General features: G+C 35.1%; 1 protein-coding gene and 1 long non-coding RNA gene across 3 annotated transcripts; one reads left to right on the forward strand and one right to left on the reverse strand.

The window, feature by feature from the left end:
* Nucleotides 1-2,478: 2,478 nt before the first annotated feature.
* Nucleotides 2,479-17,244, reverse strand: LOC149804094 (uncharacterized). Its single transcript, XM_089954051.1, has 8 exons — nt 16,359-17,244; nt 9,782-10,037; nt 8,566-8,834; nt 7,832-7,978; nt 6,996-7,327; nt 5,312-6,514; nt 4,493-4,730; nt 2,479-4,258 (listed from the first exon to the last, which is right to left on the reverse strand). Exons 1-8 carry the CDS (start codon nt 16,539-16,541, stop codon nt 3,731-3,733), a joined length of 3,156 nt encoding a protein of 1,051 aa, XP_089810177.1. The 5' UTR covers nt 16,542-17,244; the 3' UTR covers nt 2,479-3,730.
* LOC149804095 (uncharacterized) lies at nt 14,994-25,716 on the forward strand. Of its 2 annotated transcripts, none has more exons than XR_016420301.1 (3): nt 14,994-15,135; nt 16,420-16,580; nt 25,440-25,716. It is a non-coding gene; the product is annotated as an uncharacterized LOC149804095 (long non-coding RNA). The 2 variants fall into 2 exon arrangements; XR_016420300.1 differs by having other exon boundaries at nt 14,996-15,135; nt 25,445-25,716.
* The last annotated feature ends 608 nt before the right edge of the window (nt 25,717-26,324 follow it).

The following is a 26,324-nucleotide window of genomic DNA, read 5'->3' on the forward strand; positions in this document are numbered from 1 at the left end:
ATATTTTGCTTTGCCTAGTGGCATTTGCAGTGACATATTGGTAAAGCGTGAAGTACATACTTTTACTTTATATTGGTAAAGTGTGAAGTACATACTTTTACTTTGCCTAGTGGCATTTGCAGTGACATATTGGTAAAGCGTGAAGTACATACTTTTACTTTGCCTAGTGACATTTGCAGTGACATATTGGTAAAGTGTGAAGTACATACTTTTACTTTGCCTAGTGGCATTTGCAGTGACATATTGGTAAAGCGTGAAGTACATAATTTTACTTTGCCTAGTGGCATTTGCAGCGACATATTGGTAAAGCGTGAAGTACATACTTTTACTTTGCCTAGTGATATTTGCAGTGACATGTTGGTAAAGCGTGAAGTACGTACTTTTACTTTGCCTAGTGGCATTTGCAGTGACACTGGTAAAGCGTGAAGTACATACTTTTACTTTGCCTAGTGACATTTGCAGTGACATATTGGTAAAGCGTGAAGTACATAATTTTACTTTGCCTAGTGGCATTTGCAGTGACATATTGGTAAAGCGTAGGTACATACTTTTACATTGCATAGTGACATTTGCAGTGAGAGATTGGTAAAGCGTGAAGTACATACTTTTACTTTGCTTAGTGGTATTTGCAGTGAAGATTGGTAAAGCGTGAAGTACATACTTTTACTTTGCTTAGTGGCATTTGTAGTGACACTTTGGTAAAGAAAAAAGTACAGAGCTTTACTTTGCGCAGTTGCATTTGTAGTAACAGATTGGTCAAGCAAAACGTCCAGATACTGACAAGAAGCAATGCAAAAATCTGGGATTTTTGCTTGACCGATCTGTCATTAGAAATGTCACTGCGCAAAGTAAAGCCCTTGCTACATGAATCTTAGCTAAATTATATTTTAATGTGTACGAGGGTCTATAACACCACTTTGAAGCAGATATCCATCGACAACTAGAACAGCATTGTTATCAATATTAGCATCTGCTAACAGTTGATCAAACTCCCCGTTGGTAGAATCCGCAACCTCATCATCGCGGTCAGAATCCATTACTTATATATGGTCCTTTACACGTGATATTTGTGGTACAAAGTCATGATTAAGATGTCGCTTATCAATGATCAACATTCCCATCTGAACCCAATTACCTTTTCTTCCAATAATGATAAACAAGGGCAATTCAGACTCGCGTACCATAAGATTTGACGTTTAGGTTTGTCAAAACAACTTGCTCTAAGGAAAATAAGTCGATCTTTTGCTAAAGTTAAGACGTTAATATGTTCTCCTTCTTTGAATTATATTCCCATTCTATGCTCTCTTATGTTATTACGTGTGGTGGTGCAGGCATATCTAGAATCTGTTCATCCACGTGCTGTTTCATCTCCCCATTGACTGTATCATCATAGTCTTTATTAAACGCACCCGCTCGTGAGAGTCTCGGATTGCACCGTTTTCAGTGTTCTTTTCAATAGAGCTTATTCTCTATGAATTATTATGCTAAGTAAGCATGTTTCGATTAAATGCACCGGTTGAATCAGACTACGTGTGTCATTGCATGGATACTTCAAGACCTAATTATCGATCAAATATCAGCTGGTTAAGTAATCGCTTCCATTGCGAGTTTTCAAGCCTGGAAGTAACGATACATCCAGTTACTGTTTGGGTAACGAGCATACCGTACGCAGCCTCAATAACATGGATTCAACATTGCTTAAACACACACGAGTTGCATACTGTATATAGGTAGCGTGTCAAATTATGAGGGATAGGCCGTAAATTATAATTAGAGACCCAAAAAGGCAAAAATGGCAAAAGCCCTATTTTAACACTACTAAAGAAAAAATAACTTCCCTTGAGTTCATATGTAGAAAACCATCTTCACTGATGCTAAAATATTAGTTTCAATATAGGTCTTGTTTCGCCCTTTAAAATGTAGTCGTGTTGTTATGTTGTGTTTGGATTATGTTCAAAGTCGAACTCCTTATACAGACTTAAAATGTACAACGCATTTCTGAAATTAATGCTATCTGCAAATACAGTTATCTGAATCTTTCAAGGGAATTCGAACAATTAACATTCAGTTAATAATTCAGTTCTTAAGTTTTGTGACCAAGACAGTTCTCAATGTCAAGCGAAACAGGTATCGGTTAAAATCACATATCATCAGGATTAGCTCATACAGGTGTTGTCAGATTAGACTGAAATCCATACCCATAATGTCGTGAGCCATAGCTTGCACGAACATTATGAAATCCAGACGCAACAGGAACCCAACAATCGTATGAGACCTCAACTCGACGTTTTGTGAGTATTATCAGATTTAAATGAAATTCACCCAGAAGTCAGACATCAATTGCAGCTGGTACGTATGGTATCAAATCCTAATGAAACCGACCCCGATGTACACGAAAAGTTTAAACTATATAGTCTTGCATGAGTAGAAAATAAGATCTTTGTTTATTTACAAAAATCACAATAATCAAAGAAAAACTCAACCTTTGCTCTATATTTACGTGAATGCATCAGCTAACAGATGATGTAAATATTTTCCACATAAAAGTATTCAATACAATTTATTTGCATGAGACAAATATGTAAATCTACATTAATCAGATTATATATTTTAAAATACTTAATACCAATGCAATGTTAATATACGTAGAAGTGCAGTTTTAAATTCTCCTTTGAAAAAAGAACACGGAATGAATATAAGTATATAAACAGGTTTTGATTACTTCAGGACCTGTTGAGTATGTATAGAAAACGTTAGAGGAGTGTACAAAGAGATACATAAAAACATTTCCCCTTAAAATGTTCAGGAATAACACATTATCAGATGAGGTCTTTATGGAGAATCCTTTTTAATTCATATCTCTCTTTCCTCAGTATCAAAATGCAATTGTTTTAAATAACTGCAGAATTAAAGTGCAAATCAATCATTTCTTTGTATTTCAAGTTCTAAAACAACAAATATGAATAAATTTATTAAAGCATATATTCGTCCTGGGAATATTTCTTATTCAAGCTATGTAAATCAGAGTATGGACATCAGATTATTAATCCTCAAAGATGTGTTCTGGGTAACAATAATCGTTGGAAGCAAATAATTCTTGAACATCGTCTACTCTATTTGCATATATTTGATTGCATATCTGGATGCACACTTGACTTGAGTTTGTTTTGATATTTTATAAAATGACACGACGAAACTTACTTAGGGGTTAATTTTAAATATTAAACTTTACAAGTGGCGTTCATTCCTCTAAAACACGGTGTCTACTCGTAATGTTATGTCTGTAAAACTTCGAATTGTCCAGTTTCAAATTTGGGACGCCGTTTTAAACCAAACATACTTCATCAGTCCAGTAGCTGCACGTTTAACTGAGGTCTAGTTCTTTTAAGTTTGATTTTTTAAATATTACTCTCAGAAAGTGACATTCAAGAAATTGCTGAATAGAAGACATAATATATTGTTGTAAAAAAAGTTCAAATGCATGATTACACTATAAAAAGACACACAAAAAAGTTTTTAAACTGAAAAGAAATGGAGACAAAAACAAATCGCATGCAATGACCATTGCACATTCGGTTTATAATACAACAATTGTTACACATATAGTTTATTTGTATCAACCATAGTTTTGCTTTCTCTCTAGTAGACATGATAAACAGAATTTTTCTTGTACATATGTCTCATACACAAACTGAGTCACCTTTAGCAAACTGAAGACACATTTTTAGGTTCATCTTCTGAAATCCAGTGAAAATTGACGTGACGGATTAGTTCGTGCTGGGTAAGACGGGACTCCATACGTACCACTGCTGCTCAAATCATTTGGGAAGGCGGAGTCCAAAGATGTGCTCTTTGAAAATTCTTTCTTTCCTTGCTTGAAGAATGATGATAGATCTTGTGCGGACGGACGAAGAACACTTCTTAAGTTCATACATCTTCGTATGAAATCTGTCAGATTCTTCGGAAGGTGAGATAAGGATGCCCAGTCAAACTCCTCGGAGGGATCGTCGCACGAAATAAAGTCAGACAAAGAGAATTTTTTTTGCTTTCTGAATCCTATGAAATTTGGCGTCAGAATCTCAGCACTAAGTATTCCAAAGGAATAGACGTCGGCAGGAAATGTGTATTTGTCTAGACGGAGGACCTCTGGTGCCAAATAGACGAAATCCCCAGTCCTGAAATGAACTTTGTCGAGGGGAAGAGTTGCAACTCTCGGCAAACACGCACCTGTCAGTTTTACTTGTCCTAATGGTGTCAACTGAAAGATAAAAGTTAAATGCCCATAAGATGAAGAGTAGGAATAACAGGTAAAACAAATAAAAAAGCTCTGATCAAGATAATAGCGACTACGAGGACAGAAGAAATAGATAAGGAAATAGCGGTTTCAGTTAATTGGAAGGGAAAGATCACATTTAAGTATAAATGCACAAAGACAAATTAATGACGGATTTATTTCTTCCAGGATGAAAATATAGGTGGACAATAATTTTACCGTGATTGTATCTTGAGTGAGTTCCATGTGAACCATCTTTTTATTATGTAGATAATCAAGCCCTGATGCGATCTTGTCGAGAATTAGAAGGGAACTCTTGATCCTTTCTTCATCACTCAAGGACTCTGTAACATAGCGTCTCAGTGACCAGTAACTACCATCGTAGACGAATGCAGGAGTGGGAGCATCAGTATGGTGAATTCCAAGAAACTCCGCCAAACTAGGGTTTGACATTATCCTATGAAACAAAAGAAAGACGAAATGCTTATTATAACTTAATTTATAGAAGTCCCAATAAAGGCAAAATATAGAGTGGAGACACACTTCAGACACTGAACATTGCTATTGATGAAAATGATGGGTAAGTGAACTGGCTAAAGTTGCTAGGAAAAGGTATAAATAATGATCGACCGGAAACAATGTCAACTATGTCTGAATTTGTCTCGGGTACGACAAAAGGCAAAGATTTTACAAGAAAACGTTCTTGCAATTGTAGCAACTTGCAATTTGAGATTCATACATCAACTAACGTTTGCAGTACCCATATTTGACTCTGATTCAAATCGTATACTGGTTGTTGTAGAAACATCATATGGAGTAAAATTTATTTCGATGTATATAATGACTGCATCAGGCATGCACTATAAACTAACATGATTATAATTCTTTTAATAGTTACTGTAAGATATTTGTTGGAACATGTTTGAACATATTTGTCATCCCTTTCATAAGGTGAGAACAATATGAATATGTACTTTAATGTACTTCCGGGAGAAAAGTTTGACAAAGGCATTGAGTGTGTAGAAGAGTCAAACCCACCTAAGTTTGGCCACCTCGTGGTATGTGTTGTCTACACCTGAGGATGGAAGATACACCCGAATGGTGATGTCTTTGTCAGAATCGCCTCGTGAAAGGACACCGGTTTTAACAACTGTCCACAAACCTTGTGGACACTGGTTCTTTTGTTTCTCCCGTTCAGTTGTAGTTCCTGAAAACATGTCGGACACCCTGAATGTTGATGATATGCTTTTATTGCTCTCTGTACCATGCAGTATCCGCACCTCGTCATGTTTAAAGTCATCGACAAAGATGTGCCCTCTGCCATACATTTGCAAGGAATGTCGTATCTGCTCAAACCTAGTGACCAACTGTTCATATTCCTGTTGATATTGTCGGTCTTTTATTTGATGTTTTTGGTAGCCGTCACACTGTGTCTGGTTGGCGCTAATGATTCGGGGGATGGTATTTTTCAAATGGGCCAAGAATTTGTAAGGCTGATCTAGTAACCACCTAACAAAAGGAAGAAGACCGCTCTGCTTGTCAACATTTGCTTCAAGCAATCGATGGAGAAGCTTCTTTGATCTGTGTTGCACATACTTCACCGGGTTTTTCTTGTATCTTTCCAAGTGACTCTTTGCAAACGGTAGTCTCATAGACCTATTAGTAAGGATGTCTAACCTCAGACCATATGATTTAAAATCCACACCGAGATCACCCACTGCCGAAATCGTCCCATCCAAAAGAGTATTGCCCAGACTTGAGCCGCCACGAATCTCATCTTCAAGCAAATCAATTTCGTTTTCAAGCAAATTCAAACCTTCTCTGACCTTTTGAGTCATTTCAATTTTGTGGCTTTTGATCAGTTTATATTCTTCGTCCCATTCCATGAGAATCCTGGCTAACTTGTTGTAAAAAGCCCTTTCAACTCTTGCCTTCACAACTCCCCAACTGGCGTCCTTCTCGTCCCCTTTAGGAATCTCGTCTTCAGTCCACGTCGATACTAAACGAGCTTTTATTTCTGGCTTTCTCAAATACGGTTCCAACTCGTCACAGATGGTCGCGGATAATTCTTCAACATCGATTTCAAGATTTCGGATGATATCTTCTGATTTCTGATGAAAGATGGTAAGTCTTTCAAAGATGGACTTAATTTTAAGTTGAAGATTGTGTTCGGAAAGATCGAGCATTCGGACGACTGTTCGTACGTGATGGAAACTTCTCCGCAGAAGGTTGTCAATCCATCTGAGAATATATATATATATATATATATATATATATATATATATATATATATATATATATATATATATATATATATATATATATATATCGTTAGCTTGTAATGACTACACCATGTATGATATTATTCACAAGTTGGACTTTTAAGAAAATTTTCCTTGGAACAATTATTCCAAATCAAAGAAGAAACGTGTATGTGAAATGGTTCGCGTATGATATTTGTGCGAAAGGCTTCTAGTGCTATGTTTAGTCAATGGTAATGCTCTGAATGGTTTTACGCATGACATTTACTAGAAAACCCTTTCATATAAAAATCAATAAAGTCAGCGAATATACAAGCAAATCTTAATTTTGAAAATTTACTATTTCAGTATGTTTGCAATTAAAGCCTTAATTTTGTAATTTAATTTTTTAAAAACAACAGATGTTCCTGGCTATTGAATGTTTTTCACTCTATTTCATGGCATCAACATTTAGTTCTTACTTATAATTTGCTTTTATTCTTTTTTCAAGGGCTGTAATATACAGGTCTCTCAATCCTTCAAGGAAAGCCTGCAGGTCACTGTTGATGTAGTCTGGGTCAGCATCAAGATCTCTCTTTGCTGTATTTTTGGAGAAGAAAATCACCTGCGATTCCGAAAGATCAGGCCAAATTGTGCCCAACTGCTTCATGATATGATCTTTGACCTTTTCTCTCTCTGAAGGATGGATGGCGTCAAACCTGTTGCACACAAACAATGCTGACCTCGGATCAAATTTCTCCTTCTCCTTTCCTTGTTCATTGTGTTTCAGGATAATCGACAGAAGGTCTAAGAGCTGATTGAAAGAAACGATACAGATACAGTTGTAAAGAAGTGAACATTGACAGAACATACAATTGCACGGGCTTTATCTAATTATTGGGGACTTTTTCAGCGTTAAATAATTCCTTTCACAAACAATGTTAGCTTTTACAGTTTGAGACAAATAAAAAGAGTTGATACGATATCCAATGTCAGCATGTGATATTAAATTAATGCAGATTTTGAACATTACAACAAAGCCATGGTTTTGCTGACGTCAAAAGACTATCATTTATTAGAGGTAACGTCGTAGACATGTTTTTTCTCTCAAAGGGATCCGCCAAATGCGTCAATGAAACAAATACATTATTGCGGTGAGCAAACAGTCGCAGATTATCTCTGTTGCGGTTAATAGGAAGGTAACACTCATAACACACACACCGATATATATATATATATATATATATATATATATATATATATATATATATATATATATATATATATATATATATATATATATATATATATTACATACTCGGTCTTCATGAACCCCTCCAGCATTGTCTGTCTTTATTATGTAGATAAAACCATAAATCTCGTTGTTCTTGATGTAGTTTATCAAATAATCCTCCAGGAATGCATTCTCACCTATACCAGGTGTGTCAACGAGAATCAGCGTGTTCTGAAACAGTAAAAAGTTCGCCAGGGATTTGTCGTAAGTATTATCGTATATTAATGACCGGAAGTCAGTTCCTCTGATATACACGATCCTATTTAAAATTACTGCTATCACTAAACAATCATTATACCATTGCTTTTCATACTTTATAGTTGGTAATCTGTTAATGATGTAATGTAAAGTGTTTTGCAAGACAAAATTGTTTGTTGAAATCTTCCGCTGTCACTGTTTATTACTATCCTATTGAATTTAGTTCCTTATCCACCAGCACAAACATTAGCACAAAAAATATTTTGGTATATTATTAATTATTATAACAGCAGTAGTAGTAGTAGCAACCATGTGTGGCAGCTGTACTATAGATGTTTTGACTGGTTACTATTTTCAAGAATAGCCGAGAAAATTAATCATGCTTTCGTAATAGCCTGCATCGTTACTTTGATTCATGTTGGGAGGAATAGGGTGACATTGGAAAGGAGTAGAGTAGAACATGCAGCTGTAGCAACAAGTTTTAAAATACCACAGACATCTAGACGGTCGTCGTTTATAGGGGGAATGGAAAGGCTGTGGATGACAAAAAGGGTGCTTACATTGAGTAAATCCGAGTTGATGCTAATTTGAACTTCATGAATGTCATGACATTCACGCTCGTCCTTGTGAAAGAGCTCTTGGTCTAAACTGTCTGGATCAAGCGGATCTATATCTTTCTTTTCGCCGTTGTTGCGAATTACCGTTGCAAATCGCCTTCCTTTGTTTTGAACTGTGGTGATAACTGAAGTACAGCTAATACTCGCCACAGACAGAATGGGATCTTGAAGGAGGAGATTCAAACACGACGATTTGCCTGCTTTTGTTTCACCTGTAAATCACATTGAAAAGATAAGATAGGAATGGGAAGGAATCAAGTACAACATGATTGTCAACCATTTTTCATGACGTGTGTTTGTCTGCAAAATCTATGGCATGCTATAATTTCTCTAGCACATCACATAACGAGTCGGGTGAATTTAAAATATACTAGTATTTCTTTAACACATAGGCCAACCAGTCAGTCTGAGACAAATACCTGTATGCTGGCCGACGGCGGCCTCTCGGAGTCAAGTACCTTAGTTTTGTAACATATATCAAATACTACATGGAGAAATACACGCTAAGTAACACGAGCACGTGACTATAGTACGATTATTTTTTTGGGTACTGAATCTGTAACAAATTTGATTTAATTTAATTGATAGTATTCATTCTAATCCTCATGCAAACTGCCAAAGCTGAGTCCACCTTAGACTGGGGAATATAAAATTCATGAAATTTGTGTTGCAAAATTTAATCTTTATATAGTACTGCAAAAAAAAACAAAAAAAAAAAAACAACGATATAACTAACCTTGCCGACATAACTTGAATTAATTCTTTAATAAATAAAGTAAATTCATTTATTTTCGTTGGTTTTATTTGAGGTAATTCGGTGTTTTAAACTGTGAAGAGACTTCTGATGGGCAAGACGATTCCATCAGTTGGAAATATAAATCAGCTCTAGGAACGCAGAATCTGTGTTCTGAAGCGAAGTCGAAATCTATAATAATATGTACCCTAGAAATAAAACTGAATTCACAGTACCGGAACTTATATTTCTTTTAAAAGAAAACCATCCACTGCGCAGGTGCATACATGTTTGCACATCGGCTGAAATGCAAAGGTCCAGATGATCAAATAGCTGAGCTATTATAATGATGATTAAAAAAACAACCATGAAACCGGCATTAAAATTCTATTCCAAATATGACATTGCAATTCCAGTAAGTATCACCTGCTACTAATATCTTGCAGTTTCCATTCTTTTCTTTCAAGTTTTCTTTCCTCTTTTCAATGTCTGCCGCCAGATCTTCTGATGTTCCTTCTTCCTTTAGGAGCCTTGCCAGATTCTTGATGGGTTTATCCTCCGGGACATCACTTTCAAACAAACCAGCCCCGTTTAGCAAGTCATACATCTGGTTGATTAGACACGTTAGCTGTTTCCTTTTGGCTTTGTCCTCTCTTGCTGCTTTCCGCATTGTCTCGACGATCTGAAGTTATGTATGGGAAATGTGTTCAACGTCTTAAAACATCAGAATGCGGAAAAAATCGTTTACATTAATCAGCATATTTGTTGGAAAGCTTGACATGGGAAGGGGCTTATGGTAGGGAGACAAAAGGGTAAAATTACTTATTCTGGATGAATTGCCAGATAATTAATCATTGATGTCGTAGACTCCGATAGTTAATTAAAAAAAATGCTATCTGCATTGAAGAATTCAAAATTGAAAATCATCTCTGTTCATTAGCTGATGAATTTACAGCCAAAATTTTAAAGTCTCCACAACATCCAAGCTGATTAATCAAAATTTTAGTGCTATGCTATAGCAGATGGAAGGTAATGAATGGATAGAGGTTTTTGTTAACAATAATGCAGATATAGCTATTTCACCTGTATTTTAAATAAATATCTAGACAGAATAAATGTTCTTGTCTACCTAAGCTCCTATAAACTTGACGTTCAGGTTTAGGTCAGCACAAAAACTGACGTGATCCTTAATTATTTTTCTGGACTAGTTATTAGTTTAAAGAATGGTATGGCGATTGAAAAATGCCAGGAAGACAAAATAAGTTCTTTCTTTCATAGTTTTAAAGAGGTCACTGACTGTGTATATATCTTTATGAAATCGTGCGCTTGTGTATTCTTTCAAGTAATAACATATATGTCATAATACAGCAATATTCACCTCAACTACTCTGTCATAACGCATTTATCTTGAGGGCTATTCGATTTTTAGAAATATTTGTGTTATCGTTTTCATTGTAATCCAAGTTATCAACGAACTAATGAAATGATCGTGTTAATTAATTATCTCCTAGAACTATAAATGAGTCAATAAAACATTCTCTCGAATGACAAAAGGCATTAATTAGGCTCAGAACAAGATTAATATAGGACGTTTACCTTAAAACATGTGCATGTAATTAACAAAGTTGCAGAGATCGTTCAGCTATTTAGACGACAATGAAAACGTATACTAAAAGAGAGCGATAGTAATATTTATTCCGAAGATGGTGACATTTCAGAAAGATTAAAAATAACATGGCATTTAAAGTGTTGGTATAAAGCAAATTGATATACCAATAATATTGGTATATTAAATTGTGATCCGCCCATGGCGCAATAATACGAATATATAAGCATTCTTTCAACTGCTGGCCGATAGATTAATGATGAATTTCTACTCATTCATTAATCATAAATGACATATGAAAATAACGATAAAAGAGTATTAATAGTCCCTGTTTTCTAAATTGTATTAAAATGGTACACAATTTCATCGGAATCCTTTCTTTTTTCTATTCCCATCTCGTGCGTAAATGACAAAATAAGCACAAATATGGAGTGAGAGAGAAAAACATATTGCGCTGGACGAAAACATTAAAACTGAACTTGTACCAAGTAACCTACAGTAAACTGGTTCGTCGTAACGGTTTGTTTACGCTTTCTTTGGGATCTATCAGCAGTGTTCAAGATATCAATGATACATAGTTTCAATAGCCAGTCACACTGGGCCTATATGTTAAATTTGTCGGTTACGAGGCACACATACTGTACTGTGTTTTAATCTTTTGTTGTTGTTTCTTAAACCTATTACAATTTTCTAAAACTCGATTATTAATTATTAAATATAAAAATGTACAAATGGTCGCCTCCCCCCCCCCCCCATTATCGTTGCGCGATACGGGCGAAAATCCATGAAAATACTAGAGTTGAGGATTTTCACTTGTGACATACGACGATGTCTCTGAATCTATGAATGATAGTAATGTTAGTCAATCCTTCAAAAGGAGAGAGAGAGAGAGAGAGAGAGAGAGAGAGAGAGAGAGAGAGAGAGAATTTTATGCTCTTTAGAAATGTTAATTAATGCAGAATAACGACTTAGATGAACTGTCAATATATTAAAATATTTTAATTACCTATTGCTGATTCGTCATTTCACTTAGTTTTTATTCCAGGCTAATTTCGATACGCCAGTACGTGAATGTCTGACAGTACACGTTCAGTGTACAAGAGGTAACCGTGTTTGCAGTGCACTACTTTCTTCATAAAAACCATATTTCATGTTTAAATCATAAGTGTGTCTTATATTGCGTAAAAATAGAAACTGAAAAAGAAAACAATCAACTTATCAATTTCCATATGTGATTGTGAACAAGAAGAAAAATCGTGGAACTACACTTCGTAGCGGACACACTCGCAGGGATATGAGGAGTTCATTCACTCGGTCAATACACAGTTGCCAGGAGTATATCGTAACTCCATTCAGAGTGCAAGTATGTGTATTTGTATGTGATATAAATAAAATATATGTATAGTATGTACGCTGCATCAGTGATACACCAATCGTTGTATACATTTTTCATTAAAAGGAATCACATACATTAAAAATAACATGGCTTTTAAAGTGTTGGTATAAAGCAATTTGTTATACCAATACTATTGGTATATCAAATTGTGATCCACCCATGGCGCAATAATACACATCTATAAACATTCTCGCGACCGTGTGCAACTGATTCTAGATCAATGATGAATTTCCACACATTAATCATTTGTGACGTATGAAAATAATGATAAAATGTATTCATAATCCCCGTTTTCTAAATGAATTTAATATGGCAAACAATTTCATCTCAATCCTTTCTGCTTTCTGTCCCCCCCCCCCCCCATGCATAACGGACAAACTACAAAGAAATGAGAGAGAGAGAGAGAGAGAGAGAGAGAGAGAGAGAGAGAGAGAGAGAAGAAATTTGGGTTTGATTAAAACCTTAAAATAGAAACTACACCAAGTAACCTACAAGAATATGGTTCGTCGTAACGATATGTGTGCACTTTCCTTGGATTTACCTACAATGTTCATCAATGATACAAAGTAGCAAGCCATGTCTACATTATACGGTAAATTTCTCGGTTACGTGGTACACATACTGTGATGTATTTAATGTTTTGCTCTTCTTGTTGTTTCTTAAACATAATAATATGTTCTAAAAATCAATTATTATTAATTAAATATGAAAATGTCCTAAGGTTTCTCTCTCTCTCTCTCTGTGGACCATCTCTCTCTCTCTCTCTCTCTGGACCATCGTAGCAAGATACGGGTTAAAATATATGAAATGACGAGCGTAGAAGATTTTCGTTTGTGTCATCCCACGATGTGTCTGGTCTTATGAATGATGGTAAAAGTTGTCAAACCGACCAAAGGACGAGAGAGAGAGAGAGAGAGAGAGAGAGAGAGAGAGAGAGAGAGAGTTACTGTACTGTTGCTGAAGCAGAATAATGTAAATATATTAAAAGATTTTATTTACCTCTTCCCTGTTCGTCATTGCGCTTAGTTTATATTCCTCTATTCCACATTAATTTCCATGCGCCTGTACGTGAATGGCTAAGCGTTCATGTGAATGGCGTAGCTAACCAAGTTTTTGTAGTGCTTTACTTTCATCATTAATACCATCTTTCATGTTTAAATCATAAGTGTGTCTTATATTGATTTAATCATTGTGAATAAAAATAGGAACTAAAAAAGAAAACAACCAACTTATCAATATGCATATGTGATTGTGAATAGCTACAAAAGGCATAGAACTACATTTTGTAGCGGACACATTCGGGGATGTGAGGAGTTCATTCATTCGGTCAATACACAGCTGCCAGTAGTAAATCTTAACTCCGTTCAAAGGGCAAATATATATACTTGTATGTGATATAAGTAAAATATATGTATAGTATGTACGCTGTATCAATGATATACCACTCGTTGTATAAATGGTTCATTAAAAGGAAACTCAGAAAGCCTCGTTTCCTTGTAATGAAACATTTATACATCTCTTGATATATCATTTGTACCGCCTACGTTATATACATATATTCTCTCTCTCTCTCTCTCTCTCTCTCTCTCTCTCTCTCTCTCTCTCTATATATATATATATATATATATATATATATATATATATATATAAAGAGAGAGAGAATTATAAATATACACCAGACAGAACGGAAAGTTCTCTATCGTTATGGAATATAGGTTGGCGTTTGCAGGCAAGGCGATGGGTGCCATTTATCTGTGGATCTTGGTTCAAATCTCTGTAGGATACGAATTAAAATTCTCTAACCTTTATGATAATGTGTGTGTATATATATATATATAATGTACGCTGTATCTTTAGTATGCCACGACAACAATAAATGTATCCAACAATGGTGCAACAAAGATATGGTGTACATACTATGGATATGTTGTATATATACTATATGCAAACACATACATGCTATGGATATGTTGTATATATACTATATGCAAACACATACAAACTATGGATATGTTGTATATATACTATATGCAAACACATACATACTATGGATATGTTGTATATATACTATATGCAAACACATACATACTATGGATATGTTGTGTATATATACTATATGCAAACACATACATATTCAGCTGTGTAGATAAGAATAAGACGCTATGGAGATATTGAGTCCCCTGCCGAGTATGTCTTCTACAAAACTAGTTCTGCAGCTGTTGCAGTACAGTTCTTATTAAAAATGGCCATGTTGCTTTTTCTAGCTATTTTCACTTATATTGAAAAGACGCTCATGCTTTAAGTTTGAAGTTGATTTAAATAAAGAAAGGAATAGCTCTACAAACAGTGCATTCTTGGCTTCACGAACTTTGAAAGGTCGGCCATTCGATCAGCCGTGACTAAAACTAGTAGGGCTATGAAGAGTGAAATATCAGGACAAAAGAGGTGTACGCAGTAAAATGATACTCTCCTTTATCACAAAAGGTGGGTGCCTAGGCTGGGGATCAATTTGCACGAGGACGCATACAAAAATGATTCACCAGCAAAATAGTGTAGCCATTTCAATATCATTGAATGTGCCCGTTAGACTGGTCGATTAATGACTTCCTGGAAGAGAGACTTTGATTGGTTCAATCAGGCAGCAAGGTCACGGTGAGTCACAATGGCAAGAAAAAATGACTCGCTTTTGCAATGATCTTTACATATAGTCATGAGATACAGGTAGCGGTGGTCTGGGATGATGAGCGAAGCGTTTTATCGCTTGTGATTTCCACAATGGTATCCTTAATTACTTATTGACCATACAAATCCTTTTCATCTCTCTCTCTCTCTCTCTCTCTCTCTCTCTCTCTCTCTCTATGGTCTGTTTGACTCCTTTTTACGAGAGAGAGAGAGAGAGAGAGAGAGGGAGAGGAGAGGAGAGGAGAGGCAAGCCTTCGATCATCTAAAGATTGACCAATACATTGCTTGGATTATTTTAAATTTGCTTAAACTATGTTTGCTTTGATTTTTAGACTAAACAAATCATTATAGTCCTATTTTGACAATGACACATTAGATGGAACAAAAACAAATATTTTGAGTAAAAACAAAAGAACACTCCAACCAACCCCACCCTTCGAAGATGAAATGGTCGGTCATTAAATGTTTAAAAGCAAGAACAGAACAACCATTGAATTAGACTGCAGCAGGAATGTGCCGCCTGTCCAAGGAATTTACATTCCTCTTGTCTTAGCATGATTGTGCAACTTTGTATCATTGGCATGTAGTAACAGTGAAGGAAAATTGGAAAGAAAATGTACTCGTATCATTAAAATGATTTGGTACCACAAGATAAAATACATCCAGTCTTTATGCAGGAAAATAAAATTTTGTGATTATTAAATGCCACGCTTGATCCAGAATCGAAACTTAAACTCACCTCATCAGCATAATACCCACCCACCCCTTTTCGTAAATTCACCTCACTTCATAGGCTGATCATATAGGTCTACATATCAGTGGCCTTTGAGAGTAGTATAATTAGTTTGACAAAATCTGTCGCAGCAAAATTCATTTTTGTCATTTTTTAAAATATATGATCATATTTGACCAAAATTGCAAGTCCGATTCAGCAATGAATCACAACGTGTTTATCACTGTTGTCAGTCAAGCCAGTAAGGAGAAATACCTAAGCAGAGACGCGAACGGTGTCGAATCACAATTTGTCAACAAGATTTAATTGCAACGCCTGCAATGAAATGCATTTCTTATTTATTTTTCTAGCTAAAATGATCGTGTTTGCTGCTGCAGGTAACACTTATATCAGTACACACAATCAAGCGTATCATGGTGTAAAGGGAAATTTTTTTATTTCACATGTGAAAATAAAAGGATATATTTTTCACAGGTGACTATATATGAATTAGAGCATGCGAACATTATTTAGCCTGTAGAAGTTTATATTTCACACTGAATTAGATAGATAGATAGATAGATATATAGATAGATAGAATACTTGCCTTATTCCTAATATTTCCATGTTTAATCTTCTGATAATGGAGCAAAAGTCTATTCTTATAGTCGTCTAGATCCTGCAAGCCGTCATCAGGTACACCAAAATCTTCTAGTATGGCCATGGACTCCGCAATATCTTCTAGAGACCTTATCAAGTCTGGAGTAAGTTGGATTGACCGTCTCGCCATTCTTGGAAGATTGTTGTCAGCAAGGTCCACAGAGCCTCTGTATGTACATTATAGCTTACCTTCCAGATAATTTATAAATATGTACATCCTTTCTAAAACCGATGCACATAAGGTCTTGGTTTTTTCTATTTCTACTGAAGACAATATCCTTTATAGTCGTGAAATATGGCAAATATTTATGTTCCAGTAACTCTCAAGAAGTACTCTAAAATATGTTTTGTTCCTTCCTTGCTTAACGAAAAAAACGTGCTCGTCACCTTCAAGATTATGAAAAAGGAAAATGCATTCAGTGGTAACGCTTCGAGGTCAACAGAGTGTCTTCATAGCATCGTATACAACTTCTCATGTGTCCGACTACGTGCACCAAGTTGACTATACAGTCGTCCCAAATTCATAATCTTGTCGTCTGTTCGAAGTTTTATCTATCCTTCCTATTACAGTATGTACATTGTACTGGTACTCTTGAAAGTGTTTATACTGTATCTGGACTGCACTGGACCTATCTCGCCTTTGTGTGATCTGTCGGCAGAAACAACTACACTTTCAGTAAATACATGAAATGAAATAACATGCACATTCCATTTGGGCGTGCAGAGACTTGTACGACTGACTGGGTAGTAACATAGGTATTAACCAAATCGTCATGAGCAAATAGATCTGACTATACAATTCCTTTTTCAGGACAATATGGAATCGCTTACTATAGAATTGCGTCCGTTAATTGCAATACAAAAGACGGCTTTATGAATGCAGCAGAGAATTATTACAGAATTGGCAAACAAAAGCATTGGGGCAAGCAACAACATTTTACAGTGCGCTGGTGCATTCATAGCATAAATCAGATGGTTGTTGTTTTTGTTGTGGGGTTTAACGCCATATTTCAGCACACGATAGGCTATGCATGTCGGCCATTATTAATGGTGGAGGAAAAACCCGGGGAAACCCCGGGAAGAACCACCGACCCACGAGAAGCTACTGGCAAGCTTTCTCACATACACACTTTAGCCGAATCCTAGACTCGAACCCATGCAGACAGAGGTGAGATGGCAGTGATCCGTAAAGGAGAGAGCTTTAGACAACTCGGCCACTCGGGGCCCCCGTAAATCAGATGGCAAGTTATATATATATATATATATATATATATATATATATATATATATATATATATATATATATATATATATATATATATATATGGCCACATTAGAGCTATTGTCTAAGTATTACTGACTCCCCCGTAAATCAGATGGCAAGTTATATATACATGGCCACATTAGAGCTATTGTCTGAGTATTACTGACTCCCCCATAAATCAGATGGCAAGTTATATATATATATATGGTCACATTAGAGCTATTGTCTAAGTATTACTAACTCCCCCATAAATCAGATGGCAAGTTATATATGTATGGCCACATTAGAGCTATTGTCTAAGTATTACTAACTCCCCATAAATCAGATGGCAAGTTATATATATATATATATATATATATATATATATATATATATATATATATATATGGCCACATTAGAGCTATTGTCTAAGTATTACTAACTCCCGCATAAATCAGATGGCAAGTTATATATATATGGCCACATTAGAGCTATTGTCTAAGTATTACTGACTCCCCCATAAATCAGATGGCAAGTTATATATATATATATATATATATATATATATATATATATATATATATATATATATATATATATATATATGGCCACATTAGAGCTATTGTCTAAGTATTACTAACTCCCCCATAAATCAGATGGCAAGTTATATATATATGGCCACATCAGAGCTATTGTCTAAGTATTACTGACTCCCCCGTAAATCAGATGGCAAGTTATATATATATGGCCACATTAGAGCTATTGTCTAAGTATTACTGACTCTCCCATAAATCAGATGGCAAGTTATATATATATGGCCACATTAGAGCTATTGTCTAGGTGTTACTAACTCCCCCATAAATCAGATGGCAAGTTATATATATATATATATATATATATATATATATATATATATATATATATATATATATATATATATGGCCACATTAGAGCTATTGTCTAAGTATTACTGACTCCCCCATAAGATGTGAAGCGTTCTCCAGAAATAAGTGTGCTGCTTTTGAAGGATTTCGAAAAGCATCAAACTGACAGCCTCTAAATGAATTAATCACCAGGAAAAAACTATTCCTTCTCCAAATTCTTCATCTTCTTCTTCTGCTCTCTCTCTCTCTCTCTCTCTCTCTCTCATGAAAAACAAACTTTGATCATGTTTCTTATTGTACTCTTTGGTCTTAGGAAGAGCATTTGAATCGTGTTATTTGACAGAATTTTTAAATGTGAAAAAGAGCACGATTAGAAGACTGGGGCGGTGAGATAGAGTAAACAGACTAGTGGAATGTATGGGTTATGCTAGGGCAGTGAACTAGAGCGAACAGGCTAGTGGAATGTATTGGATATGCTAGCGCGAATTGCGTGTCACTTTATACACAGTTAAAAATGGAGCGACATCATCAGTGCCTCACTCCCATCCTGCATATATCATTCTTTTAATGTACTGTCCACAGTAAACACCAGAGGATATGGGCCAGAGAAGGGTATCAAAGTGGTGAATTGTGTAAAGAAAAATAGTACATCACCAAAACACTTCATCGTGGGTGTCCAATCAATGATCTTTGAGAGTATCCATGGCCGGGGTGGATTTTACTTCTCTCAGCGACTCTCGGGGCATAATTTGCTGCATTGGTAATCAAAATGTATTCTTGTTTAATTATATCTTGATTTCCTCTGACAACAGTTAGTATTATTCAGCTTAAGTTAGCAAACAATCCTTAGCGTCACGTTAATAACGGTGGTTGTTGTTAAACTCTAAATGGTTGTCATGGAAACAAAGAAAGCACATCAGTCGGGGAGTTGGCAATCAAATATAATTTTTATAAGACTCAGATTACAGCTTCCTATTTTATGATATTTTAATTTTTTGCGAACGTATATAGAGCTTAAGAACTCACTTCGCGTTGGCCGCTAACCTATTAGCAAGTTTATTGACAAAACAAATTGTGCCTCTTTAGCAAATATAGTGACAAAACAAATTGTTCCTAGTCATTCGCAAATATATAACCATTGTCGTAATCAGGGCCGGCGCTACGATATAGGCAAACTAGGCAGCCGCCTAAGGCGCTGATTTCAGGGGGCTCATTTCTCCAAATTAACAACAGTTTTGAAAACTAAATAATTAAATTTGTTTTATTGAGGGTCGTTTTTTATCCTGGTTTATTTCATAGAGGGACAAATAATCGGGTAGATTCAGTCTGATAGTCTGGCGCCGGCCCTGGTCGTAATCATGCAGTGAAGGTAGGATCTGCTGAAAGTTAATAGTTTTTATATTCATGCTGATATTTCCTGACATGCATTGCATGTCTCTGTTAGCCACCACACTGTATAAAGTTGTTACTAATGCATTTGCAAGAGTTAAGTAACCGTAAGGACAGTCAACAGACACTTAATGATAAGATAACAGATGGATCTGTTTATTGCCGTTTGTTTTCTGGACCCACTCTAGAATTTGGGTATAATTTACATACTTGGATTTTTATTACATTTGTTTTATAATACAATTTAGCCCTAACGAACATTCATTGATATTGATAATACTAGCTGTAATAACTACAATTTGTATCTAATAATAATAATAATAATAATAATAATGTGGACTTAGTACAGCACCTAATCTGTAGAAGTTCTAATCGATTTTCAATATTAAATAATACATAGAAACATATGCAACTACAAGATCGCAAAAACAAACAAAATAAAAATTCAAAAACATGTATGACAATAACTAAAGAAGTAGACATTATTAAGAGTTTAACTCTGCTCTTGTAGTCGAAACAAGTGAGCTTTAAGGGCACTCTTGAATGAGATCATAGTGTCTTTGTGACTAAGATCTATGGGCAATTCATTCCACATACCTGGGTCAAGGTACGCAAAAGAACGTTTAAACAGTGGGAAGTGTCTGAAGGGTAGCGAAAGTTTCTAGAGGGGGTGTACACATGGGTGAGATCAGATAGGTATAATGGACTTGAGCCAGTCAATGAATATATAACCAATATAACATTGCTATCTGACTCATTCAGCTAGGTGATTGTTTTACTTTTAGACCTGTGTCATTCATAGCGACGAAAATTCTTATAGCATGCTATTTTTCTTTTAAAACTAAATGTTTAAAGCCAGTAACATGTTGAATGTATTCTCAAGGATTTCCCGGATTCTTTTTTGAGCAATTCTATGTCTATGCAATTGGACTCTTGTAAGGCAAGATGCATGATAAAACCCGAGGAAAACCAAATGTTTCACCTATCGGAACTTGATGTGAGGCCTGTTGTAGCCCGTATGTAAAAGTCAGTAATACTGTTTTTAGCTCGCGATCGATTTAGCAAATACAATACCATTCGTTAATTTGAAAGAAAACCCGCTCACAATCATTAACGTTTTCGTCTCCAATTCCTTTTTTACTCTCGGCATGATTTCAACCGCAGTTATTTTTCTGACAAAAGATTATTCTGTGTTAGGATTAAATTTTATGAAATGGCAACGTAAAACAACGACGAGTTATTTTGTTTGTATGAAAATTTCATTTACCACAACTAAATATGATTGACTTTCCTCACCGCATCAAACTATAGACGAAGTCTACAGCTAGCTGTTCTTAGATTACGTGCAACATTGAAAATTCGTTCATGACATTTTCTGAATGCAAGTGTTAGATTTTGCTCAGAATATGTTATTTCATGAGTAAATGACCAATAAGCAAACTATGTCACTCAAAACAATAATACCTATATTCTGCCAAGAGAATTTATTTATTTTATCTGCTTACAAGTCCCAAAGTCAATAAGCTTGCATGGTATGGTATGTGTCCACAAATAGAATGCTAGAGTAAATTAGGCTTAAATTTTTCTTGTCATTATTTATTCATGCGTTTGTACGTGTGGCACTTCTCAGTAACAGTTTGTGTAATATTTTTTAATTCATTTGTTTGAAAACTAAGCAATTAAATTATAATTTCATTTGATTTTGATTTTAATTGCTATATAAATAATTTGTAGCCTACGGGGAAGAATAATTTATTGCAACATGAATCTCTTCAGTGTCACCATGACTTGCATTTTTTACATAATGTGGAAGGGATAATTCTTGAATTATAATATTCACCGTTGAAGCATGACTTATTCACGGTAGGTAGATATATAATCGGTAAATCTAGAGTGATATATTCTTCGTATCAGTCCTACCCACTGAAAGTGATACCTGTTATGATTACAATAATTGGATATGATATAAATAAAAGAGTATACCTAGCATGTCCTCGTTCGTGACACTATATCTTGTGTCACTTTAACCTTGAGTGTTGAATGCACGTGTAAGTAAGATTCGATGTGATATGACAGCTTCTTGTATATTTGATTTTCTTTAAAAAAAACACGTCAGTTTATACATGCGTGTATTAGTCAATAATTAGTAAAATAGTGTGTGTGTGTGTGTTAATTTGTACTTACGTATATAGTAACATTAGTAGGGATGTTGAAGGTGGTTGTGTTGGTGGTATTGCAAGTAACATCAATATTAGCATCACTATTAGTTGCAGCATTGATTATTTTAGTGGTAAATGTAGTAGCTTTAGTGGCAACAATAATTGCGTTGTTGTTTTATGGGAGAGTGTCGACATTCATAGTTTGTTGCTGCTGTATTCGTGTCTTGTGTTTAAGACATCGTAAGAGGTTTATCTTATGACTAATTCATTCAGCACACTTCATTGTTGTCGCTGTCAAGAAAGTGTTCGTGGATATGGACTTGGTAGTTTATAGCCTATCGATTTATATTATAACTGACATAGTCTTTGTTTGCCCTTGTCTCTTTCTAGACTTATCGGACCATACCGACCTGGTCTGTATATTTTGTGCAGCTTTAAATTTCTGTTTTTTTTTTTTCTTCAAAAACAAGAACAAACTGATTAATAACAAATTAAAATTAAAATTATACAATATTATATCTCAGATATCTAAATAGAAATCCAGATGTGCATTTAGCGGAATATTAATTCTAATTGACTATAGTATACGTTCCCATGAACTTCACTTCATTAAGTTCAACTTCTTTCCAGCCTTTCGAGGATGAGCACATATCCATGTTAATTGTGACTCTGGTTCACGAGAGTTGGACATTCACGAGAGTTGGTTATTCGCGACTTAGGTTCGACTCCTGCTTGAAACCAGTACATAAAACTCTTCGCATATTTGATTATATTGGTCTCATTTGTAAACAAAAATTCTTTGATATAATTGCTAATCAAATAAGTAAGGTTGGAAAAAAGAATGCACACTTTCATCTCTACTCGGAAAGGAGGAGCCTATTTATAATTATTTCAATATACCTTTCATTTCTAACAGAAATACACCTGGTGTACGCATTGTATCTAATAATAATAACAATGAGGACTTTGTATAGCGCCTAATCTTTAGAAGTTCTAAGCGCATTACAAAATTAGACAACACCTATAACATAAAAAACATATAATGATATGATTATAAAACACAAGCACCATGAAATTAGAAAACATACAAAAATGCTGAAAATATTTAATGTAGGAGACATTATTAGGTCTTTAAGTTTGTTCTTGCAGTCGAAATATGTGAGTTTTAAGATCACTCTTGAATGAGATCAATGTGTCTTTGTGGCTAAGTTCAGTAGCTGAGTATTTATTCCTTTCAATTGTGTATTTAAAGATACCAGTGCAACCAACGACCTGACTCTTCAAAGGCGCCAGATTGCCAAGTACTCGTGTAAGAGCACACAGAAATGCAATCATCAGTGGTTCCTAAATACACGTCAGATGCGTTGGACTGACGGCCGCGAAAATTAGACTTGTAGTGTGACTATTTTATGATCATTTTTCAATTATCTCATTCTCCTTTCTTACATTTTTAACTCGAGTTTGCAGATCCCCTGTTATTTATACATGTAGTAGTCCATAGCTTCTCGTGGCTTTTGTGTTCAATGTTTGTTTTGCGGATTAAGTTGACTTTTTCCGTGACGAAGAGCTCGTTTAGCTCAAAGCCTTGTGCAACTGTCTTTTGGTATCGCTGTTATCAATATCTATCTATCTATCGATAGATAAATCGATCTATCTATATATCTGTCTGTCAATCAATCAATCAATCTATATATCGATCGATCTATCGATCTACCTGTCTGTCTTTCTGTCTATCTATCTATCTATATATCTATCTATCTACCTACCTACCTACCTATCTATCTATCTATCACTGCGATTTTGAAATTAGCAAAAAATATTCGATTACTAAAATCATTGACGTTATAGGCGTTTAAATTGGTTTTTCACTATGTATAAAACAGACATCAATGGAGACATTACACGTAATGCTGAAAAGGCACATATTCAAAGGAATGTGAAGGTCAGATGGCTGACTGTCGTATCTACAGAGAAACAAATTGTTAAAATATAATTTTGTTTGATTTCAGTTTCAATACCATTAGTTGTGACTGACAATGCATGCAAGGCGTGTCAAGAACTGCTAGGACCTTTCGCGTGTTATGTAATGTCAGGCATTTGGCTTATGTGACGAAATTGCCATATAAATGCGTATGCGTACGCATCAGGATTCGTACGTAGGCATAAAAATGTTTACAATTGGGTTGCACGATGTATAAACAGATATGGTGTTAAAATTATGCATAATCCAAGGTAGATATATAGATTCGTTTTTTGATACACACACACACATATTCACACACACATACACACATAAAGACACACACACACACACACACACACACACACACACACACAGGCATGTAGACAGATAGATACCGCAAGGGGGTTCAAAAATCCAATCTTTTTTCTTCAATACTTTTTCTCCTTACAGCATGATAAACACATCCGGGAAATCTCAATTGCAGAAAACAATACATCCTACTGTATCCTGACAATGTATCCTGACAATGTATCCTGATACGTGTTAGTCATAGAGCAATTATTGTATCATCATTGTCATCGCCTTGTGTTGGCCCTGACCCAGTGCATGTGAATAAATTGCCGTGCTCTCTCTCTCTCTCTCTCTCTCTCTCTCTTTTCAGTAAAAACTATTTTCTTTATTCATTTGACAATATTTGCATTTTGTTATCAATTTAAATGATTACCTTTCTTATAACAAATCTCCTAATAAAGCAAATACATAGATTAGTGGACAAATATTACTTTAACATTTTACATCATTAACACCTTCGAAATCAATCTACGTTATAGTGTGAATATATATCCTATACATTTTTCCTTTTTAATAAACCCAACAATAAAATAAATGACCTCATACTTCCATCAATGCACACATGCTTAATTTCATATTTGAACAAATTTGGGCTTATTTCCAAGTGCAGTTGTGATTTGAGAATATGGTACAAATCATTCCAAGCAATTCCTCATTTTATATATAAAGAATACAGATCATATGGCGAAAAATAGTTCTTTCAAGTGCCCTGGATCCAGCAAGGGATCACGTGTGTCAGGGATTGATTAAGAAAAATGCAATAAACTGACAACGAACAGTGCGAAACTAATATCTAGCTAACCTGAGCGCTTTCGACTCTTTAATGAGTCTTTTTAAAAAGCAAATACAAAACATAGACAAAACAAACAAATAAAACAGAAAAATGTTATGTTTGCGAAACTTTACATTGCTGTTTCCACAGGAATTCAACCTTTTAACTTCATTATGTGTCAACTAGTTTATTTCAGCTTGTTGCTGATACTGGAAAATATTTGATGAGCCATAACGACATCTGTTATTTTATGTAAATTTATGTTAGCGTAGATTATATCCCGGATAGAAAGTAGAGGAAGAGATGGTGTCTGGAGAAAGTGGAGAAGGAGGAGAAGGAGTCTAGGGAAAGTCGAGTAGGAGGATAAGAATGAATTTGGAGAAACGTCGGGGAGGACGAAGAGAAGAAAATGGGAGAAATAAGAGCGGGAAAGGATACAACTGATGAGTAGAAATACAAGGACAGGTGGAAATCAAGTTCACACTGCTAATCAAGTGATGCAATAGGCTTATAAAAGGGTCGAGTGGAAGGAGTGTACTTGGAAATTTGAGTCATTTGATTATTGAATTATTATTAAATTGTTATTCATTGAATTTCAAACTTTTTTGTATATTTAGCCATCTAACCGTTGGCATTGTTGACTGGGGGCCGGAAGCTTTACATCTATCTTTCACTAAATTTAACTTCCAACAAAATAAAGCCTGGGTGGGACTCAACAGTTTAACTAACTATTGGGAGTATCCCACCCCAACCATAAGTAAAGTCACAGAAACATCACAGATTCCAAAAATATAATCGCGACATTCTTTGAACTAATATCTTTTATATTATCAAAATTGACATAAAATAAATTTAAAAACGAAGAGTTTCCAGAGAGCTCCAAACGCAATAGATTCATTTTATATTCAATAACTTATGCCACATAATAAGAGATGTACACTAAAACACAGTTAACACCCTCTGATGAGGTCGCCTCTACAAACTATGACTTTCCAATGATTTTTCTATAACCAGACAACTAAAATGTACGCTTAACGACTGGTTCAATGAGCCACGTTTTTGCTATATCCAAGAAGTGAATGTTGACAAACAGGTATAAACTATCTTCATCAGTTAAATTTTTGCTCTGTATTGTGTTTTTACTTTTTCAAT

Source organism: Sinohyriopsis cumingii, chromosome 3 (assembly GCF_028554795.1).
Source record: "Sinohyriopsis cumingii isolate HCF-2022 chromosome 3, ASM2855479v2, whole genome shotgun sequence".
Taxonomy (NCBI): Eukaryota; Metazoa; Mollusca; class Bivalvia; order Unionida; family Unionidae; genus Sinohyriopsis; species Sinohyriopsis cumingii.

What these genes read in the sequence shown, in the direction of transcription:
- LOC149804094 (XM_089954051.1), bottom strand. Translation starts at nt 16,541, where the DNA reads ATGGCGAGACGGTCAATCCAACTTACTCCAGACTTGATAAGGTCTCTA. An exon ending in ATGGAAATATTAGGAATAAG is followed by an intron (nt 10,038 to 16,358) that starts GCAAGTATTCTA and finishes ACATAACTTCAG; the next exon opens with ATCGTCGAGACAATGCGGAA. An exon ending in AGAATAAAAGCAAATTATAA is followed by an intron (nt 6,515 to 6,995) that starts GTAAGAACTAAA and finishes ATATATTCTCAG; the next exon opens with ATGGATTGACAACCTTCTGC.